Consider the following 19,240-nt stretch of genomic DNA (forward strand, 5'->3'; position numbering starts at 1 on the left):
AGTCTATAAGACACTTTCTGTTTGAATGCTGGAGACTTCTCCGTATTTCCATTTTCTTTTTCATATGTATTTTTTTCCAAACATGACCAGCATCCCAAAATGTATTGTTCAACCTTAGACGTTCCACTATAACAGAATTCTCCCTCATTATGACTCACAACTCCTAATCTAGACAAGTCATGTTGTTTTGTTTCCCCTGCCGGGAGCTGTGCCATACTATAGAATTACTGGATAATTGCAAAAATGCAAATGTCAAACGGCGCTTTCGGAATGTCAAATTTGTTGCCGTGCGATATGGCCCGCAGTCATTCAAAACATAATGAAGCAAGAAAAGATGAGCCGTTATCAGCAAGAAGTCAAGAGGAGTCGCCGTCTTCCACCTGGCAGCGACGACGAGTTCATCAGGACGGATCAACTCCACCGCGATGCGACACTCAGAAAGGCAACGGCATAACTTTGGCGGGCAAAGAAGCAACATTTCAATTATAGCAGTACACGGAAAGGGCATCTCGGCGACGGGATTGATATGTCATTGCAACAATGTCCAATTAAAACAGTGAGAAGACTTTCATTATTGGTTTATTAGACTCGCCGTGCTCGAAAAAGTGCAGAGAAACACATGCACCAGCCGGTTAAAGGTGAGAGCCTCTCAGCCGTGAAATGACTACAGCGCGCATAAAAATCATTTGTATGTCCCCACGGCTGCTGTTATTTATTTATTTTTACGATTATTTGTGTGTGTACATGCGTGCGCGGTTTGTTGTTCTGATTCTGCAGACACGTGCAAAAAATATTTCTGTACTGTTCTGTACTATATATAATGATTTCAGCTTATCTTTATTAAGTTTATAGACAAAAACGTTATAGACAAAACTACAAAGTGACGACAGAGAGCACTGCTGGATTCAGATGGCCTTGAAGAAAACTTGACTAAGAAACATGAGAGAGAACCAGAGAAACCTCGACATACTGACAAAAGTGTCACTCATTAACTCAAGCTAGGATCAGGCTCAATTCTATATGACTTAATAAAGGCCTATATGACAAAACAACAATGGCAACTCCATAGCAACTGACACCATCATCATCATCTGAAGGGACAAATACAGGACAGGACCATAGCAGCTGAAAAGTAATTGACACCGTCATCACAAGTGTCTTTAACTCTTTCACTGCCAGACGTTTTCAGAAACGGGTTGTCCCCACTGCCAGCCGATTTAAGCCATTTTTGAGTGATCTTTCAAGGTCCACAGAAAATGTTGTGTTTGGACTATGGAAACACACATACTACCAAATGAAAGATTGGACTCTCATCTTTCATCAGAAAAAAGTTTTTTTCTTTCTACCTTATTCCGTTCTTCAGTAATCAACAATAGAAAATGGTTACTTTCACCGAAATTCTCTGTTTTGAAACAAAAAATGGAGAAAAAGAGCTTTTTGTGAAACGATGTTATTTCATGCACTCTAGTGAATTGTACACTTCTTTTTGTCCATGAATGATGCCACAAACACCTAAATAGTGCTTTACTTCTGTAAAACGCTTTCACCAACAATGAAAAAGTGTTTTTTGATTGCAAAATACGTTTATTTCCATTCAACAGTGTAACAATTTGACAAAACAATTTCGCAAACTATTTACAAATGTGTGCAACTGTGGTACTATTTACAATTATGTGGATGTTTCAAATACAGTTTTTCTTTTTGTAACGCTCTCCTGCGTGCAAGGAGACGCCAGGACTCGCACAACAGTTTACTTTCACTTTCGCATTGGTCCGTTTTGCGTGCAAACGTTACATTTTCTTGACGGCCTTTTTTTCCGGGGAATAAAAAGCAAGTAGCAGACTGTACACACTTCCTCCGATGAATATGCATTGGACTCGGGGCACTCTTCGTCGTCCGATTGAACGTCCGCCTGAGCGTGCTCGGTTGCGTTCCGCGTTACGACACCGTCATAGCCGCCGCGTCAGCGGTTCCAATTTCGCCGTCAAGCTCGGATTCACCTTCATCATCATCGAGGATGATCACCGTCGTCATCAATGTACTATTTTAGCGTTGGTCGATGCCTTTCGTCTTGTAAGTGTAGAGCTGCCTGCAAACGCTCGCCATTGCCCGTTCTCTCCTCCATCTAGCTCCATCTAACGTCTTCTACTGCCGCGTCAATGCTTCCCAACCACGGAGTCACCACCCTCATCTTCATCATCGATGATGATCATCGTCGTCAACAATGTGCTCTTTCAGCGATGCTTTTGGTCTTTGAAAAAAACGTCTCGGGCGTGAGCTCCTCGCGACCGGCCGTCATTTTTCCTTTGTCTTCCATTCTCATCTCCTGCTCAACGCTCTAGCTCCGCCTCTACTGACGCCCACCCGATCTTGTCAAAAGAGAGTCATCGCTGCCCTCTAGGGGCCAAAAATAGTCATTAGGCACAACAGACAGACTGGAAACTTTCACCAGACATGCGGAAGGGTTTCCTCTACCCGTTTCAAAAAAAATAAAAATAAATCATTGGATGACGTCTTTTGACGTCATTGGCAGTGCTCTGTAGGTTTTTACTTGACGTCTTTAAACGTCAGTGGCAGTGAAAGAGTTAAGAGACACATACAGAACAGGACCAAAGCATCTGCACTGCAACTGACAACATCATCCTTACAAGTGACAAGTACAGGACTGGACCACAGCAACTGCATAGCAACTAACAACAACATCGCCAAAAGGGACAAATACAGGAACAGGACCGTGGCAACTGCATAGTAACTGACACTATAATCACAAGTGCCAATAAGAGAGACAAATACACGACCATAACAACTGACACCATCATCACAAGGGACAAGTACAGGACTGGCCCACCGCAACTGCATAGCAACTGACGACAACATCGCCATAAAGGACAAATACAGGACAGGACTATAGCAGCTGAATAGTAACTGACAACATAATCACAGGGGGCCAATAAGAGACAAATACAGGACCAAAGCAACTACACAGCAACTGCCAACATCATCCTTACAAGGGACAAGTACAGGACTGGACCATAGCAACTGCATAGCAGCTGACGACAATATCACCACAAGAGGAAAATGCAGGAAAGGACCATAGGAACTGCATGGTAACTGAGAACATCATCACAAGTGCCAATAAGAGACACATACAGGAAGGACTAAAGTAACTGCATAGCAACTGACAACATCCCCACAAGGGACAAACACAGGGCGGGCCATATGAACTGCATAGTAACTGACAACATCACTATCACAAGGGACAATAAGCGAGACAAATACAGGACCATTGCAACTGACATCATCCTTACAAGAGACAAGTAAAGGACAGGACCATGGCAACTGCATAATAACAACACAATGACCCCATGACCCAAATCAAAAACACAGTCAACAACAGTGCTCTTATAAAGCGGACATGCTGTCGGGTGGAAACCCCGTATGTCCAAATATGATCAATTTACAATTTTTTCACAAATAAATGCTACTGGTCTGTCCCTGTAACTGTTATTTTTATGCATCATTAACCCATTTTAAAAACAAATCTATAAACTCTCATAATTACTTAACCGTCTGAGAAATATTGTAAAATCCTCCTGTATCTTCACCCTCATACCTGGAAGTACGAATTTTGTAGTCTGACAGAAGAATTTATTGTTAAACTTTGACTTTTAAAAGTGGTAAGCTAAGTTTTATTTGAAGTGATCCTTAAAAAATGACGATGGGGACACGTTGAAGCGATTGCATATAACCTTATAAGTTCCATTGTTGTTTATGCTTGTACCGCTTTAACAAGTTAAACCAAATAACCTTAATGCTACACCACAATATCTGCTATATTCCCTTTTATTTTTTTTCCACAACATCAGGAGACCTGAGAGACACTTGTTCATTTCATGGTGTAAAAAAAAAAAGAAAAAGAAAAAGTTTGAAAATAGAGTGAGCTAAAATGTCCCAATTTCAGTTTCCCACCTGGATAACCTGCCGTCGCTCATCATCAAGCCTCTGCGGGGCAAACGGAGGTTACCTCTGTCACTTTGTCACGGATCACGGAGTCAAATATTTCTTTTTACCCCGATATATTTGTTAAGTGAGAGACGACAAGCTCTCCACCGTACCCCTACCTCGCTCCAGTGTGCAGGGTGAAGTTTGTGTCAAGGTGTCGCGCTGCATTGAAATGAAAACTGCCTCCTGAGTAAGGTTGCAAACGTCGATATCTGTTGGAAAGAAACATATTACTGTCATTTTTTTGGCTTTACGGAATAAAAAAAATGCAATATTCATACTGTCAGGGAATATTATGTAAACTAATCAACAACTAAAAAGAGAATAGAAAAACACAGCCCGCGGGGTCTCATGTATTGCCTGACCCGGGCCAAGCTCGCCGCCTCTTGAATGCACTTGATGGAATGCATAAATGCCAACAGAGGTTTATGACCCGGCACACAAATCGATGGCGATGAAAATATGTCGGACAAATGTGAAAGCGATGGCTGGAGCGTTCTGTTAGTTCCCCGGTGAGCCACGCGGCTCGAGCGCTACACAACGCGGAAGGAGAAGAAGAAGACGAGAAGAATGCGGCGAGATTGAATCTGTGCACTCCCACTCCATCAACTGCCTCCTCCAGCTACCACAATGGACCTCATTATCTCATATAAGCGGCCGCCTGGGGACCAGCTGCATCTGAATACACGCAAGTGCATCATCTGCATCACAGTTGTATCCAGTGCAACGCCAGTTTAAATTAGGCTTGAACCATTTTGAAAAATGATCTGAAGCCCCACCCCCCCCTCCTCTCAATATTACGACTGCTATTTAATATGCGATTATTTTTTTCAAGGTCCTTTTCCTTCCTACGAAAAGTACACAAACAATATTTTTTTCTCCCTTCATAATAACCATTGTCAGTTGCACAATTTCAATGAGTTTTCCCATCCCTAATTTAGGTTACCACTCTTACTGTTCATTTAGTTAAACCAAATATATACAAGAGTGGGCTCGTTCGAAAGGCATTTGTATACGGCTAGTACTTGTTTGTACCTTATATGCAAAACCAAACAAAAAAGTACAGAAATTGTCCCTTTGCCTTTGTATGAACCATTTGTGTACTCTTTCTAAACACATGTCAAAAACAGTTAGGTAAAAAAAATAACCCAAATTGGGTCAAAAAGGCACCAACCCAACTTTTTGGGTTAATTCATTAATTTACCCAAAATGTTGGGTCAAATGAATAACCCACAAAACAACCTAAAAAAAATTGGGTTCCTTTGTGAGTTATTAATTTGATTTGACCCCAATTTTTGCGTCAAATAACTTAAAAAGTTGGGCCGGTTAATTTATGACCCAATTTAATCAGGCTATTGATTTAACCCAAAAAGTTGGGTCAAATGAATAATCCGCAAAACAACCCCAAAATTGGGTTGCTTTGTGAGCTATTAATTTCATTTGACCCAATTTCAACAAGTCGATATCTTATTTTTGCCCCAACGGTTTTTAGAGTGCATAAACATCACATAAAAATTATTTTGGAGAACAAAACAGTACACTTTTTTTTCCCCTGAGCGTATGCCCAAAATGCAGTTCAGTTCATTTTATGATGAAAAATTAATAACCTAATGTATTATAATTAATACCTTTGCATGATAGCATACAATAACATGTTTGTCCTGACAGACCCATTGTCCAATTTTGGGCCATTTTTGTTCATATCTGAGCGGCCAGCTATGCATTTAGCCAATTCCGTCATTTTTCAGTTCTTCTGTTTTGGGGCCATAAATTCACCCCTGATGCTGTTTACTCACTTCGATGTTTCAAAGACAAAAAAACAAAGTCATTTGTTTCAGGTAAAAAAATAAAATAAAATAAAGTCTTCCCTCACAACAGTTGTTTTTATGACATGATTTACTACTTATGCAGCAACTATATGATTGATTAAGGGAGTTGTCTTAGGGAATATTGTCACTGGTGGGCCTTTTTTTTTTTTATATATACATGATCAACACAAGTGTAATCTGCACTGGACATATGATATTTACATTCAGTTTCTAATGTAAAGCATTAAGATATATATATAGATCATTAATAATACTGAAAGCTAAGATACAGTAAATGATATATTCAGTGGTGGATTCTGGTATGTGCATAATGTGCACCCAGCAGGCATGACCTGTCAATCATAGATGGTTGTATGGGGAATTTGCGCCCCCTTGTGGAGTTACCCTCTGTAGAAGGCATGCAGATGTAACCTCCACTCCAGTATGTTTTTTTTCATTGCTGTGTGTGCGTGTGCGGTTTGCTAACAGGGGGCAAATGTCAGCCCCCGCCCCCCCACCCCCCCCCCCCCCCCAGAGTCTGATTGATAGACTCAGGTAAAAACTAGATGCCTAAATGATCCATCAAACTACAAATCATGCAGATTTCAATGTATTACTTATGCCAAGTAAATGTGATTTATTATTTTTTTCATGTTCTATAAATGTGCAAAAATACCAATTGTGTTCATATTGTCATTATGGGATTCAGATTCTGGGTTCGAATCTGGGTCCCAGTCTTTAGTGCTTGCATAGATTTTCTCCACATACGGATAGAGGTGAATACTTGTTTGTCTGTATGTTCCCTGTGATTGGCTAACCAGTCCAGGTTGTACCTCACCTCCCTCCCGTGACCCATATGAGGACAAGCATAATAGAAAATGGACGGCTATTAATAGAATTAGGAGCTTAACCATGATTTCCATTGTTACACGCCCGCCCAATAAATGACTCATAAATATCCGTCCTCATTCAGACACATTTAAAAACCCGAAACGGTGACATACACGGTTGCCACAGTCATTGAATATAGAGTTACAAGAGATAGATAGAGAAAGCGAGAGAGAATGGAGAGCAAGGGCCAAATGTGGCCCCGAGACAGAGCTTCTGTCACAATGTCGCCAAACGCCAGGCTGATTTCACGCTTGAGGGACCCCACGAAAAAAAAAAAAGACAGTGGCGTCACTTCCACGCAGTGCCACCCCCCGCCATCTGGGGTCGCTCCGCGCTCAGCCAAAACAGATGCCAGGAACAGAAAAAAATATATATATCAGGGTGCGGCGAAGCAAGGTTTTTTGGAGGGAAAATGGGAGCGGGTGGGTGGTTGTTCAGAGGGGAAATGACACAGGGAGATGAGTGTGGACATTTTTGGGGAGGGCAGATTGATCTGAGCAAATTAACCAAACAAAAGACAGATGGACGGACAGGCAGCGGAAGCAAAGGGAATGAATGACGAAAATGAAAACAAATGAGATCGAAGGCCATGGAGGCAATCTCACTAGTTTTTTCTTTTTTTTGTACTTCTTGGTGGGGGGGTTGAAACCTGACTGTCCTAGTGACGGCCCGCTTGATATAATCCTCTGGGAGCCGATGACGGGATGGATTACTCCATCATTTATTGCTTGGAAAACACAGCCAACAGTCCTGTGTTCATCAATCTTTCACCGTATATTTTCCAGAAAGATGCCCCCATGTCCTCTCTCCCCCGCCCCTCTTTTCAAATTCTCTCATTTCTTTATTTCATTCTTTCTGTTCTTCAATGTCAGTCCCCGGAGCCTCAGAAAAGAAGTAGAAATACATTAAAGATAAATGGATCCTCCCAAAGGATTCTTTGTTAAGTTTTTTTTAAATACATTTTTCAAGACAGTTTCATTATAGCTCACTCTTCTGTGCCGGTTAATGTTAATGTGAAGTGAAAGTTGAATGTTTTAAAGGGGACGCTATCAGGGTGATTTCAATTTCAATAGTTTGTGACATTGCTAGTCCCTTGTCTACCGAGATAGCATATTAGCCTAGCAGCTAGCCTAAAGCATGCTGACATTGGCCACACTTTGGGACAAATAAATTGTATTGAGTGCCTACCTGGTATGAAAGTACATGTAGAAAGCAGTTTAATACGTTAAAAGGTACAAATGACTTGAGCAAGATGACTAGCACCACAGCATTAGCGTCAAATCTATTCCGAGATCTCCTAACTAAAAGAAAACAAAGCTCAATAATAGAAGTATTTTATGTTACATTACGTCACTGGTAAGGATTAGACTGGAATTTAGAAACAAGATATAGCATATATTTTATTTGCGGTGAAATAATTAAATAAAAGCCTCATGTGACATGAGCTAGCATATTAGCCAACCATGCTAACACTAGCCACACTTTGAGAAAAACAACAACATAAAAACAATTACTGTGTACAACAGTTTAAGCAAATAAAAGGGTATAACTGACCTGAGCAAGCTGTCACCAGCCATGCTAACTTTCTTAGCATGGATGTCAAATCTTCTTAGAAATCGCCTAAAAGAAAAAGAGTACTTCATTTATTATTATTATTTTTAAGCATTTTATGTTCCAATAAGTCACTGGTAAAGATTAAAGTGACATTCAGACACAAGATGTAGAAGCAAATTCATACCGGCTAAAATTATTCCCTCATAAATTGTACCCTTAAAGCCTGCGGACTCCGCCGCGAGATGTCACATTATTTTTAGCTTCCCGGGGGCGAAAAGAGAAGAAAAGAAAGAAGTGCCTTTTCTCTTTTTCGCTCAGAGGTCATAAAGTCTTTTAAGTGTTCCCCCTGTTTATTTTAGGAGTCAATTAACTTTTCATGGGAGCCGCCCCGCTCGCTGTTTGCCAACAGATGTTCCGATGCTGATTAACTCGGTATCCTGCTTTGTTTTTCTCTCTCCGTTATTTGGATGCTCCACATTCCAGTCGACACTGTCGTGGGATCAGAGTGCGTGCACACTCTTATACACGTGCACACTTGCTGACACGAAGGCGTTCCCTATCCATATTTGATGGCAAGCGCACATATCGGTGATATGAATACAATATGAGAAACACGCTGAGCCGCCGCAAGTATTCAGGAGGTGTTTCTACAAAAGCATCCTATAGAAATGCGCTAACATTTTGTATTAAAGAGTTAAAAATATTATGGTGGTACTTGAATCTGGCCATTGTAATTAAGCATAACAATACCTAGCAAAAAAAAAAAAAAAAAAAAAGAGTTTTGTTAAGCCAATAGCAATGGAAGTAGAAACCGACCGAAATAAAACAATTAAAAGTCCTAATACATCACTTTTATCATTAATAATATCAGATTGTAATATATACAGTAATGTAAAGCAATGGTAAAGCAGTAAATGTAATTTTTTAACATATGTAGCAATCTATACCTTTATTCTGTGCTTCTTCTGGTCAAAGACTTTTCAAGTCAATGGTAATGATCAAAAACAGGAAGTCGCAAACTACCAAAATAAAACCATTAAAACGGCTTTAGACACTTTTTTTTTTTAAATGTATATATATATGTCATAAACCCATCTTTGTTTTTTTGTTTTTTAAATAAAAAATCCACCCAGAAGACAGTTTCTCGGGTAATACATGTTACGTTATTAGGGATGCGTGTCTCGGCAGATTGACCAAATATGGTCAATTTTATGACAGGATTAGAAATCAGTCCATCGAGGATTTACCAATTATTTTTTGAGTATTCACAAAGTCCTTATTTTTCCCCATTGTGCTTCAGTCTCTCCTAAGACATACTAAATAATGTGTTACATCGGTAATCCTACTAATGTGATATGATGTCCGGGGCCTTATTTGACGGAATTCTGCTTGTAACTTGAACGCACCGCTGTAATCAACTTTGCGTTTCCGCAGCACTTGGGCACGAGTTAAATGAAAAGCTGCTGCGATGTTGTTGCGTTGTTGCTCCCCTGCAGGTTTTTAACGAGTCATCTTTTGGAGATGATTCAAGACTGAGATGCAGATGGACTTTGTGTCCCCTCATTAAACATGCACAAAAACCTCTTGGCGGCGTTTGTCGCCGCTCGCCGCTGGTGAAGGGATCCACTCGACCAGCTGGAGATGCAAATCGCCGTGCGTGTTGGACATTGTACTTTCAAAGCAATCGCCGCCCATCCCTCCTCGACATCGCTTTCCTGTGTCACATCCAAATGACATTCCCTCTTTTTGCACAGCGCACATTCACGGGGTAAAAGAATGGCTGCCATGACAACGGGGAACATCAAAATCCAATTAAACGGAACTTCCTCCCACTCCACCAGACCGACAAATAACTTACATCCTGCAATCGCCGCGTGCGAAAAATAACTCCGGAGGCTTGTTATTCACATTGAAGATCAGAATGGAAAGATAGATTTTACAATATCACAATGTAAAATGAACATACAATAAACCAACAATTTGGTGAATATAACACATTAATTTCTTCTGCCTTGTTTAGTGCGCCACATTTAAAAAGAATGAAAGGAGTTGTATTGCTTGGCCGTGATTGAAATATTTGTTTGCAAAATTACCAACATTGGGTCTAACTTGCCTCTGCGCAGTCACGCTACACGGTGTACAGAATTCACCGCTAGGATCGAACCCACAACGAAATTAGCTCTGAACATAAAACAAAAAGCATTTCACTGATGTTTTCCAGCCGTTTAAAAATAGGGGTGGGCAAGTATTCAGTGCCAGCTTGTGAAGAGCACTCCATGTGCCGATGAGTGTTCAGAGCCCACGGGGGCCCAGCAGGGTTTGTGCCTCCTACACCAAGCCACCCCCTGCCCGAAAAAACCCAAAACAAAACAAAAAAACCCACACATTCCACTCGTCTGAGCCAACAGAGCGAGGTCGTGTGTGTGCTGTGCAGCACGGCACTCTTTGCCCTTAGCAACACTGCTGCCTTTTGTGGAGAAATGACTACATGATTTGCTTTTTCAAATATGATGGGACCAGCAAAATTAAAGTAAAACTACTCACTTTTTGGATTCCTTAAGGACATTTGAGTAGTGTTGCATCCACCAAGCTGAGCTTTTCAGTTCCTGTTTTCCAAAACTTGAAATACAAATCTTCTCAAAGCGGTGCTGAAATGCAGTTAGGAACAGAAAAAAATTCTGAGAAAAAAAAATAAGAAAAAAAAATAATTTTTTTTTCCCCCCCAAGACAATTGATGACTCATAGGCAAAGGAATGATACGCTTAAAAAAACTATAAATGACATTTTATCAAACGCTGATGACCTCACGTTTGGCCAAATGACACCTAAAACGAAAGCACAAATTAAATGTGTCAGCCTAGAACATTTAATAAACAACAGACCAGGAAGGAGGACAACAGACTTGATTTTTCTGCTCGTGAGGAGAACGGACAGAAAACATGCTCAATTACAATCTCCTAGCCGCTCTGAAGCGCCCTCTGCCCCGAATCTCCTATTTTTTTTGGGATAGGCCCCGGTTACATAGCCTATTGCTGCTCTAAAGGTTTGGGGAAGTACATAGCAGCAACGTGACAATCATCAATACAGACAATAATGCAGACGTTTTTCTCCAAGTTTCAGTCAAAGTTCATAGTTCAACCGCAAAATTTTCCAGCCGCTATCTTGTCAGGTTTCAGTTTGTGTGTTGCATCTGCAGCTTCTTTTCTCCACATAGTTCAAAAATAGGTCACACTGTTGAACAAATGCTTTGTAATTACTAAAAGAGTAACTATGGGATAACTTATGTACATTTATTTATTCTCACAAAATGTGTAGTGACTTTTAAGACACCCTGTACAAACTATTTATGTTTTGACGATGCTGTCTAAATCACATTTTTGTGTGCCATTGGTATTCAATAAAACGGTAACCCTAACCTTAAACTCCAAATTTAACTATAACTGAGTACCCGAACCCAGATCCTACCCCACAACCCAAATAATTTAAATTTTAAACATTTTACTTTATATTAATAATTCTGTATTTATTATTATTATTATTATTATTTTACAAAATCTTTTCATCAAAACATTAAAAAAAGTATTTTATGGCTTTTTAATTTCGGGCTTCCTTTTATATGATGGAGACTTTTTAAATGTTTATTTAACCCACCAATCCGAACTCTAACCTCAACTTTGCTCCCGCCCTGTGCTTTCCTTCCCTCCACACTGGATCTTTGCACTGCGCCGAATCCGCCGCATCGACACTCGCCAAATGCTGACTCAAAGCGACTTTTATGAACGGTAGAATAAATCCAAAAGCAGGAGCGCAGAAAACACATTTGATTAAATCCTCTGACGATTCAATGATGAATCTGTTGGCGAGTGCCCCCGAGTGCGCTGCGGATTGCTGTGGAGGTTATTGATGTGTACTTTATCTGCTGTTGGTCATTCATCACCTGAGCACTGTATCAGCCTCTGCTCACCTATTTAGACACACACACACGCACAAACCCACGCGCACACACGAACGGTGTAAACAAGCCGCTGCTGAAAAGGTGAATTTGGTTAATAGGGCACTTTTACTTGATAAAAGCATTCTCTCGTATTTGTTCGTATCTTTTAGGAAAAGTAACAAAATGACATGGTTGCGTGCTGGATAAAGAGAAAACCGTGGAGGAGGTGCTGAATGAACGCTGATGTCGTTAAGGCAACGATTGCATCATCATCACCCCGCTCGCTGCTGTTTTACCGAAAAACTCCCAGAACTGCAGAACTCTTTGATTTCAAAGCGCTTCTGCATATTCATCAGTGGGGCGCTGTGCAAATATGATTACATATGCATACACTGGGAGCTTTCTTATATAGACAAGCTAAACTTTATGGCGCATTACGAATTAATGAAGATGCTAAAAAGAGAGAGTCGAGAAGTAGGTATTTAAGGTATTGTAGATATGGAAATTAGCTTATGTCCTCAAATAGCGGCCGTGTCCACATTAGTTGCTGGTGGCAGCATTCACTTCCCAAAAATAAATGCCTCCCTCAATTAAATGACAGTAATTGTGTCAGTTGGTTGACATGGTTGCGTACACATGGACATAAAAGTGAGAACTGCTGAATCCATTTGAAACCCTGTTGCTAACCAAAACAGCAGCACCTACCAAAGTGCATAAACAACCTCACAGGTGACTAAAAATGTGAAGGCTTATTCCATGTTTCAAGATATATTTATTTCAGGAGACAGCAGCTTAGCACATTTGAAACCCTGCTGCTAACCAAAACAGCAGCACCTATCACAGTGCATAAACAGCCTTTAAAGTATGAAGGCTTGTTGCACGTTTTCAGTTTTACTTATTTCAGGAGTTAGCAGCTTATCCCATTTGAAACTCTGTTGCTAACCAAAACAGCAGCACCTACCAAAGTGCATAAACAACCTCACAAGTGACTAAAAATGTGAAGGCTTATTCCATGTTTCAAGATTTATTTATTTCAGGAGACAGCAGCTTAGCACATTTGAAACCCTGCTGCTAACCAAAACAGCAGCACCTATCACAGTGCATAAACAGCCTTTAAAGTATGAAGGCTTGTTGCACGTTTTCAGTTTTACTTATTTCAGGAGTTAGCAGCTTATCCCATTTGAAACTCTGTTGCTAACCAAAACAGCAGCACCTACCAAAGTGCATAAACAACCTCACAAGTGACTAAAAATGTGAAGGCTTATTCCATGTTTCAAGATTTATTTATTTCAGGAGACAGCAGCTTAGCACATTTGAAACCCTGCTGCTAACCAAAACAGCGGCACCTATCAAAGTGCATAAACAGCCATTAAAGTGTGAAGGCTTTTTGCATGTTCCCAGTTTTATTTATTTCAGGAGTTACTTCATGTTTCAAGTTTTATTTATTGCAAGAGTGAAGAGAACATAATATTCTGTGGGTCTTGCAAAATCAGTCAAAATCCAGTAAAACAGCCGGGAGTGAAGGGGGTTGCTTTCGTGAAAATGGCTGCAAGTGAACTCATTCACTGCCATTGACAACTATAAACGTAAAAAAATGATGTGAACTATTGCTATTAGTTAAATTTTTATGAAAACCTAGAATTTTTATATTTTACATTTATAACAGATCGAAAATTTGTTATTAATCGTGAGTCAACTATTGAAGTCATTCGATTAATTACGATTAAAAACTTTAATCATCAGGCGGAATTTAAAAAAAAAATGTAATTAATCACGACTTCACTAGTTAACTAACAATTAATCAAAAATCTTATATCTGTTTTAAATTTACAATAATTTTTTTTATAGAAATAGTAAAAAGGACTTTTTGACGTCTATAGCCGTCAATGGCAGCGAATGAGTTGATAGACAGAAATACAGTAAACACAGTCATGACGGCATGTAAACATATTTGCACGACTAAATAAAACTGTCATAATAAGCTTCTCGCATCTTTTCAACATGCAACTGACACGAGCAACCTTGGCTGGCGAGCTGTTGCGATTTCAAATACGAGGAAGAAGACGGTTTAGAATACAAAATCTTTAAATGTAGGTCAAACTATAGACTCGGAGAGACGGTAAACGCGCAGCCAACAACAACATGACAGGCCGGCAAATGACGGCGGTTATATTGTCAAACGCTTCATCGTGTCGCCGCCGTTTGAAGGCCCGCAAAGACGACGGCGCCGCAGCATTCGGCGCCGTCTTCCTCGCGTAAATTCAACTTCTGGCGTGTGGAGAGGGTTGTCGCGCGACAGAAATAGATGCTTGTTTTTGTTTTGTTTTTTTTGCTCCTCCATCACATAACCCCCCGCCAAACCCGCCTCCCCATCCCTGTCTGTTCTTCCTAACAACAAAGCACCCAAGTGTCACCTTGAAGTAGGAGCCATATATAGAAGTCCTGTAAATCAGCCAGGAATTAACACCAAGACGGAACATTTCAAACATCTTCAGAAAAAAAAAAAAAAAGAAAGAATAAAGACACGCATGAGATGACAAAAGGACGGCGCTAGTGATTGTATCTGAGATAGATTCACGGAAAGGAGCATTTTCTCCACAAGCGAGCAATTAACACCGCTTGCCACTCCAATATGACTCCCTTTCATCCAAAGTGTATTGTGTATTTTGTAACAAAAATGAAAAACTTTTCCCGATCGATACGTAATAGGCCCCGAGATTTAAAAATACTGTGCCGCTACGCTGCACACTGTGATGTGGGGTCGATGAAGAAATGCATCTGGTACGCAGCAAAGGGGGGCGGAGTGAGGGTGGGGGGGCAGCCACGATCGATAATAAGTAAATTTCCAGCAATGGCGAGAGGCATCGACTATTTAATTAGCCCGTCTTTCTCCCTCAAAAGGTGCCAAAAGAACGAGAAATGTACTTTTGTTGAAAACTTGTCGATGATGGGATGATTGTCGAAGGACAAAGAAAAGTAAGCTGCAGCACAATTTGGAGGAAAACACACTTCGAAAGAATACGAACAAAACGTGTGTTTGGCTTTTTCTTTGGCTTGTACTCCAAAAGTAGGAAAAACTCAAAAAGGGAATAAACAAAGGATGTTAGGTGAACGGACTCGTTGCGGGTTTAAAGGGGAAGCCAAGCCCATTTTTTTTTTTTTTTGGACAATAATATGTTCTATGCAGCCTCACGAGTCTAAAAATGGTTTTCTGGTTAATATTGCGTAAGTGGAATATAAGTTAAGCAGCAAAATCCAGCCGTTTTTATCCATCTCAGTGGGCGGCCATTTTTCCACTTGCTGTCGACTGAAGATGGCAACAATTTTGCTCAGGGCCAAGGTTTTTTTAATTAACAAAAAAAAATAAAAATAATAATGTTTGTTTGTTTTTTAAAGAAAAAAAATATAAAAAATTAGGGGCGTCAGGCGATTCAAATTTTTAAACGTAATTAATCGCATGACTTCACTAGTTAACTCACAATTAATCACAAATTTTATATCTGTTCTAATACAAAAAAAAAACTCGGTTTGCATACTTTTGTTAACAAAAGTGGGAAATAATGTAAAACTAATAAAAATAGTTCAAATGAATTTTTGACGTCTATAGCCGTCAATGGCAGTGAATGAGTTTCTTGACAATAATATGTTATATGTGACCTCACTAGTCTAAACGTGTTTTTATCAATATCAGAAGGCGGCCATTTTGCCACTTTTTTTTTTTTGTCCAGGAGAGCTCAGTATTGTTCATTCGATTTGACATCATCATTGCTCTCCTTTTAAAAAAAAAAAAAAAAAAAAAAAAAAAAACTTGGCCATTTTGCCACTTGCTGTCGAGTGAAAATGGGGAATATGCCACGGAAGGAGGCGGGACTTCTGACTTCTGGGTTTTCACACATCAGCTTTGTACTTGCGCTTCCGCCTTTGTGCCCCTCGGTTTCGTGTTTTCGCCGACGGGTGCGAGTGTGTAGTGCGTCTGCCAGTTTTAGTTCGTTTCAGTATTAGTTTTCGTTATTTATTTATTTGAACGTGTATTACTTGTGCACAATATTTAACACCCTGGTAAAATGAAAACATCACTTCCAGTGTGACACACTTTCACACGTCTTTATTTCGGTTAATATTGAAATAAATATACTTACACTCTAAAAACAGTTGGGTCAAAAATAACCCAATTATGGATCAAAAAAATGGACCGATCCACTTAATGACCCAACTTTCTGGGTTGTTTTATACAAAATGACCCATTTTTTTGACCCAAGTAAAGGATCTGACCAATATTTATGAGTTGTTTTACACTAAAAGACCCATTTCTTGACTCAAAGTTGGGTTAAATTGACCAAAGTAGAGGGTCGTCCGTTTTTGGCCCATTGTTGGGTTATTTTTGACCCAACTGTTTTTAGAGTGTAAAATCACATTTAAAATCCTCCCCAAAGGCTCATGTATTAAATTAATTACCAAAGACTAAAACGAAGGACATTTTTTGCTATAAATATAGTTTTAGTTAGTTTTGTAAACATAAAATGTAGTTTCAGTTAATTTTCGTTTTTTTTTTATTTATTTATTTTTTTTTTTACGAAAAATTAGTTTTACTGTTCGTTTTTGTTAACTAAAATAACCTTGGCCCTGAGCAAAATTTTTTTTTGGGGGCAAAATGGCCGCCCACTCAGATAGATAAAAACAGCTGGATTTTGATTCATAACTCATATTCCACAAATCTAAGATCAATCAGAATGTCACGTTTAGACTAGTGAGGTCACATATAACATATTATTGTCAAGAAACTCATTCACTGCCATTGACGGCTATAGACGTCAAAAATTCATTTGAACTATTTCTATTAGTTTTACATTATTTCCCACTTTTGTTAACAAAAGTATGCAAACCGAGTTTTTTTTTGTATTAGAACAAATATAAAATTTGTGATTAATTGTGAGTTAACGAGTGAAGTCATGCGATTAATTACGTTTAAAATTTTGAATCGCCTGACGCCCCTAATTTTTTATAATTTTTTCTTTAAAAAACAAACAAACATTATTATTATTATTATTTTTTTTTGTTAATTAAAAAAACCTTGGCCCTGAGCAAAATTGTTGCCATCTTCAGTCGACAGCAAGTGGAAAAATGGCCGCCCACTGAGATGGATAAAAACGGCTGGATTTTGCTTCATAACTCATATTCCACAAATGTAATATCGATCAGAATGTCACGTTTAGATAGTGAGGTCACATATAACATATTATTGTCAAGAAATGTTTTGCATATTCGTTTACCATTTAACCATCAAACCCTGAATCAATTCAAATTGGTTACGTAATTTAGCTGAAAACACGCCGTAGTCCCAAAAAAAGAAAAATCCAATTTAATCATAATAGTAAATGAAAAATAAAGTGCACGATCCAAAGCAGCTTGACGATTATCATGAAATCGAAAATGTAAAAAAAATGTCGATCCGCTCTTCCTCCCCAAGCGAACCAGGCAGCAAGTTTGTTAGTGTTCCAGGGCAAGGACGTTATTGAATAGCCGACCGGGGCGGAGTGACACATTGATATACTGTGAACAGGGTACGAACGCAACCGGCGCTATTCATCTTTTGGCGTTATATTAAGATGCAAGTTGCGTGCCTTTCCTCCCCTCTGATAAATAAGCTCTTTTATTGCATCAAAGCCTGTGGAACTCATCAGAATATTTCAGAAATGTTCCCACGAACAGTGTGACGCAGCTTTCAACGACTGCCTCAGGGTGGCCGCGCTGGAGCGGCGCTCATCTTTGGAAATGACATGGATGTGATTGCGGAGATGGAATAAAGAGAGTCAAGCAGGACTAAAATGCATCTCTGGTTTATGTTCTGCGTTAGACTCACATACATATTACTTCCGATTATATCCTGGACATTTTTGGCTTCAGGACAAATGGTGCAGAATTGGTGGAAATTTTGGAGGCAGGGTTGGGATTCATTTTCAGAAACACAATTTTAATTTTTTTTTTAAAATTTTGGGGGGTAGGTGGAGTTTACAATTTTGTTCTCTCCATCCCCCCCCCCCAAAAAAAAAAATCAGCATTTATTTTTATTTTTAACTTGCCGGTAATTTTAAATGTAATTAAATTACAAGCAGATTTGCAAGAACGAGAGTCAATTTTAACACCAATAATACACACTAAGCATAACTTATCAACACACACACATATAAATATATATATAAAAATATATATACATATATATATATATATATGAACATATATACATATATAAACATATATACATACATATATATATACACTCATTCACTGCCATTGACGGATATAGACGTCCAAAATTCATTTGAACTATTTCTATTATTTTTAAATTTTTCCCCACTTTTGTTAACAAAAGTATGCAAACCGAGTTTTTTCCTTTAGTTTTAGAACAGACATAAAATTTGTGATTAATCGTGAGTCAACTAGTGAAGTCATGCGATTAATTACGTTTAAAAATTGTAATCGCCCGACACCCCTATTTTTTAAGAATTTTTTCTTTAAATTTTTTATTTTATTTAAAAATGTTTAAATCAGGAGTTAACTAGTGAAGTCATGCAATTAACTACATTTAAAAATTGTAATTGCCCGACTTCCCTAATTTTTCCCCAAAAATTCTTAAAAATATATATAAAAAATCTTTTCTTTTTTTTATTATACAAAAAAAAAAAGATGATTAAATATTAGGGGCATTAGGCAATTAAAATTTGTAATCGTAATTAATCGCATGACTTCACTAGTTAACTCACGATTAATCACAAATTTTATATCAGTTCTAAATGTACAAAAAAATCTAGGGTTTCATACTCTTGTTAACAAAAATGAAAAAAAAAAAGTTAAACAAATAAAAATAGTTAAAATGAATTTTTGACGTCTACAGCTGTCAATGGCAGTGAATGGGTTCAAATGAAGGCACTCATTTTGACACCCCTAATATTTACTCATATCTGTGAAACTGCTTGCTGCGAGCTGAGTTTGGGTTTGCTGCCACTATACAACCTGCAAGTCAAAGCAAAAGCAAAAAAAAGAAAACAAAAAT

The 19,240-nt window shown here is 38.8% G+C and overlaps 1 protein-coding gene across 4 annotated transcripts in view; it reads right to left on the reverse strand.

Moving 5' to 3' along the window:
- zc3h12aa (zinc finger CCCH-type containing 12Aa) overlaps positions 1–19,240 on the reverse strand; it is a 111,567-nt gene that overhangs the window by 17,157 nt on the left and 75,170 nt on the right. For 3 of the 4 annotated variants that reach the window (XM_077576361.1, XM_077576360.1, XM_077576357.1), the window contains 2 exons: positions 8,256–8,321; positions 4,122–4,214 (listed from right to left, as the gene is read on the reverse strand). In XM_077576361.1, the coding sequence (XP_077432487.1) occupies positions 4,122–4,214; positions 8,256–8,278 (116 nt within the window). In that variant the 5' untranslated portion in view covers positions 8,279–8,321. Of the gene's footprint in view, positions 1–4,121; positions 4,215–8,255; positions 8,322–10,799; positions 10,891–19,240 lie in introns of those variants that run through there. The other variant, XM_077576359.1, reaches the window with a different exon arrangement.

This window comes from Vanacampus margaritifer, chromosome 9, assembly GCF_051991255.1.
Source record: "Vanacampus margaritifer isolate UIUO_Vmar chromosome 9, RoL_Vmar_1.0, whole genome shotgun sequence".
In the NCBI taxonomy this organism is placed as follows: Eukaryota; Metazoa; Chordata; class Actinopteri; order Syngnathiformes; family Syngnathidae; genus Vanacampus; species Vanacampus margaritifer.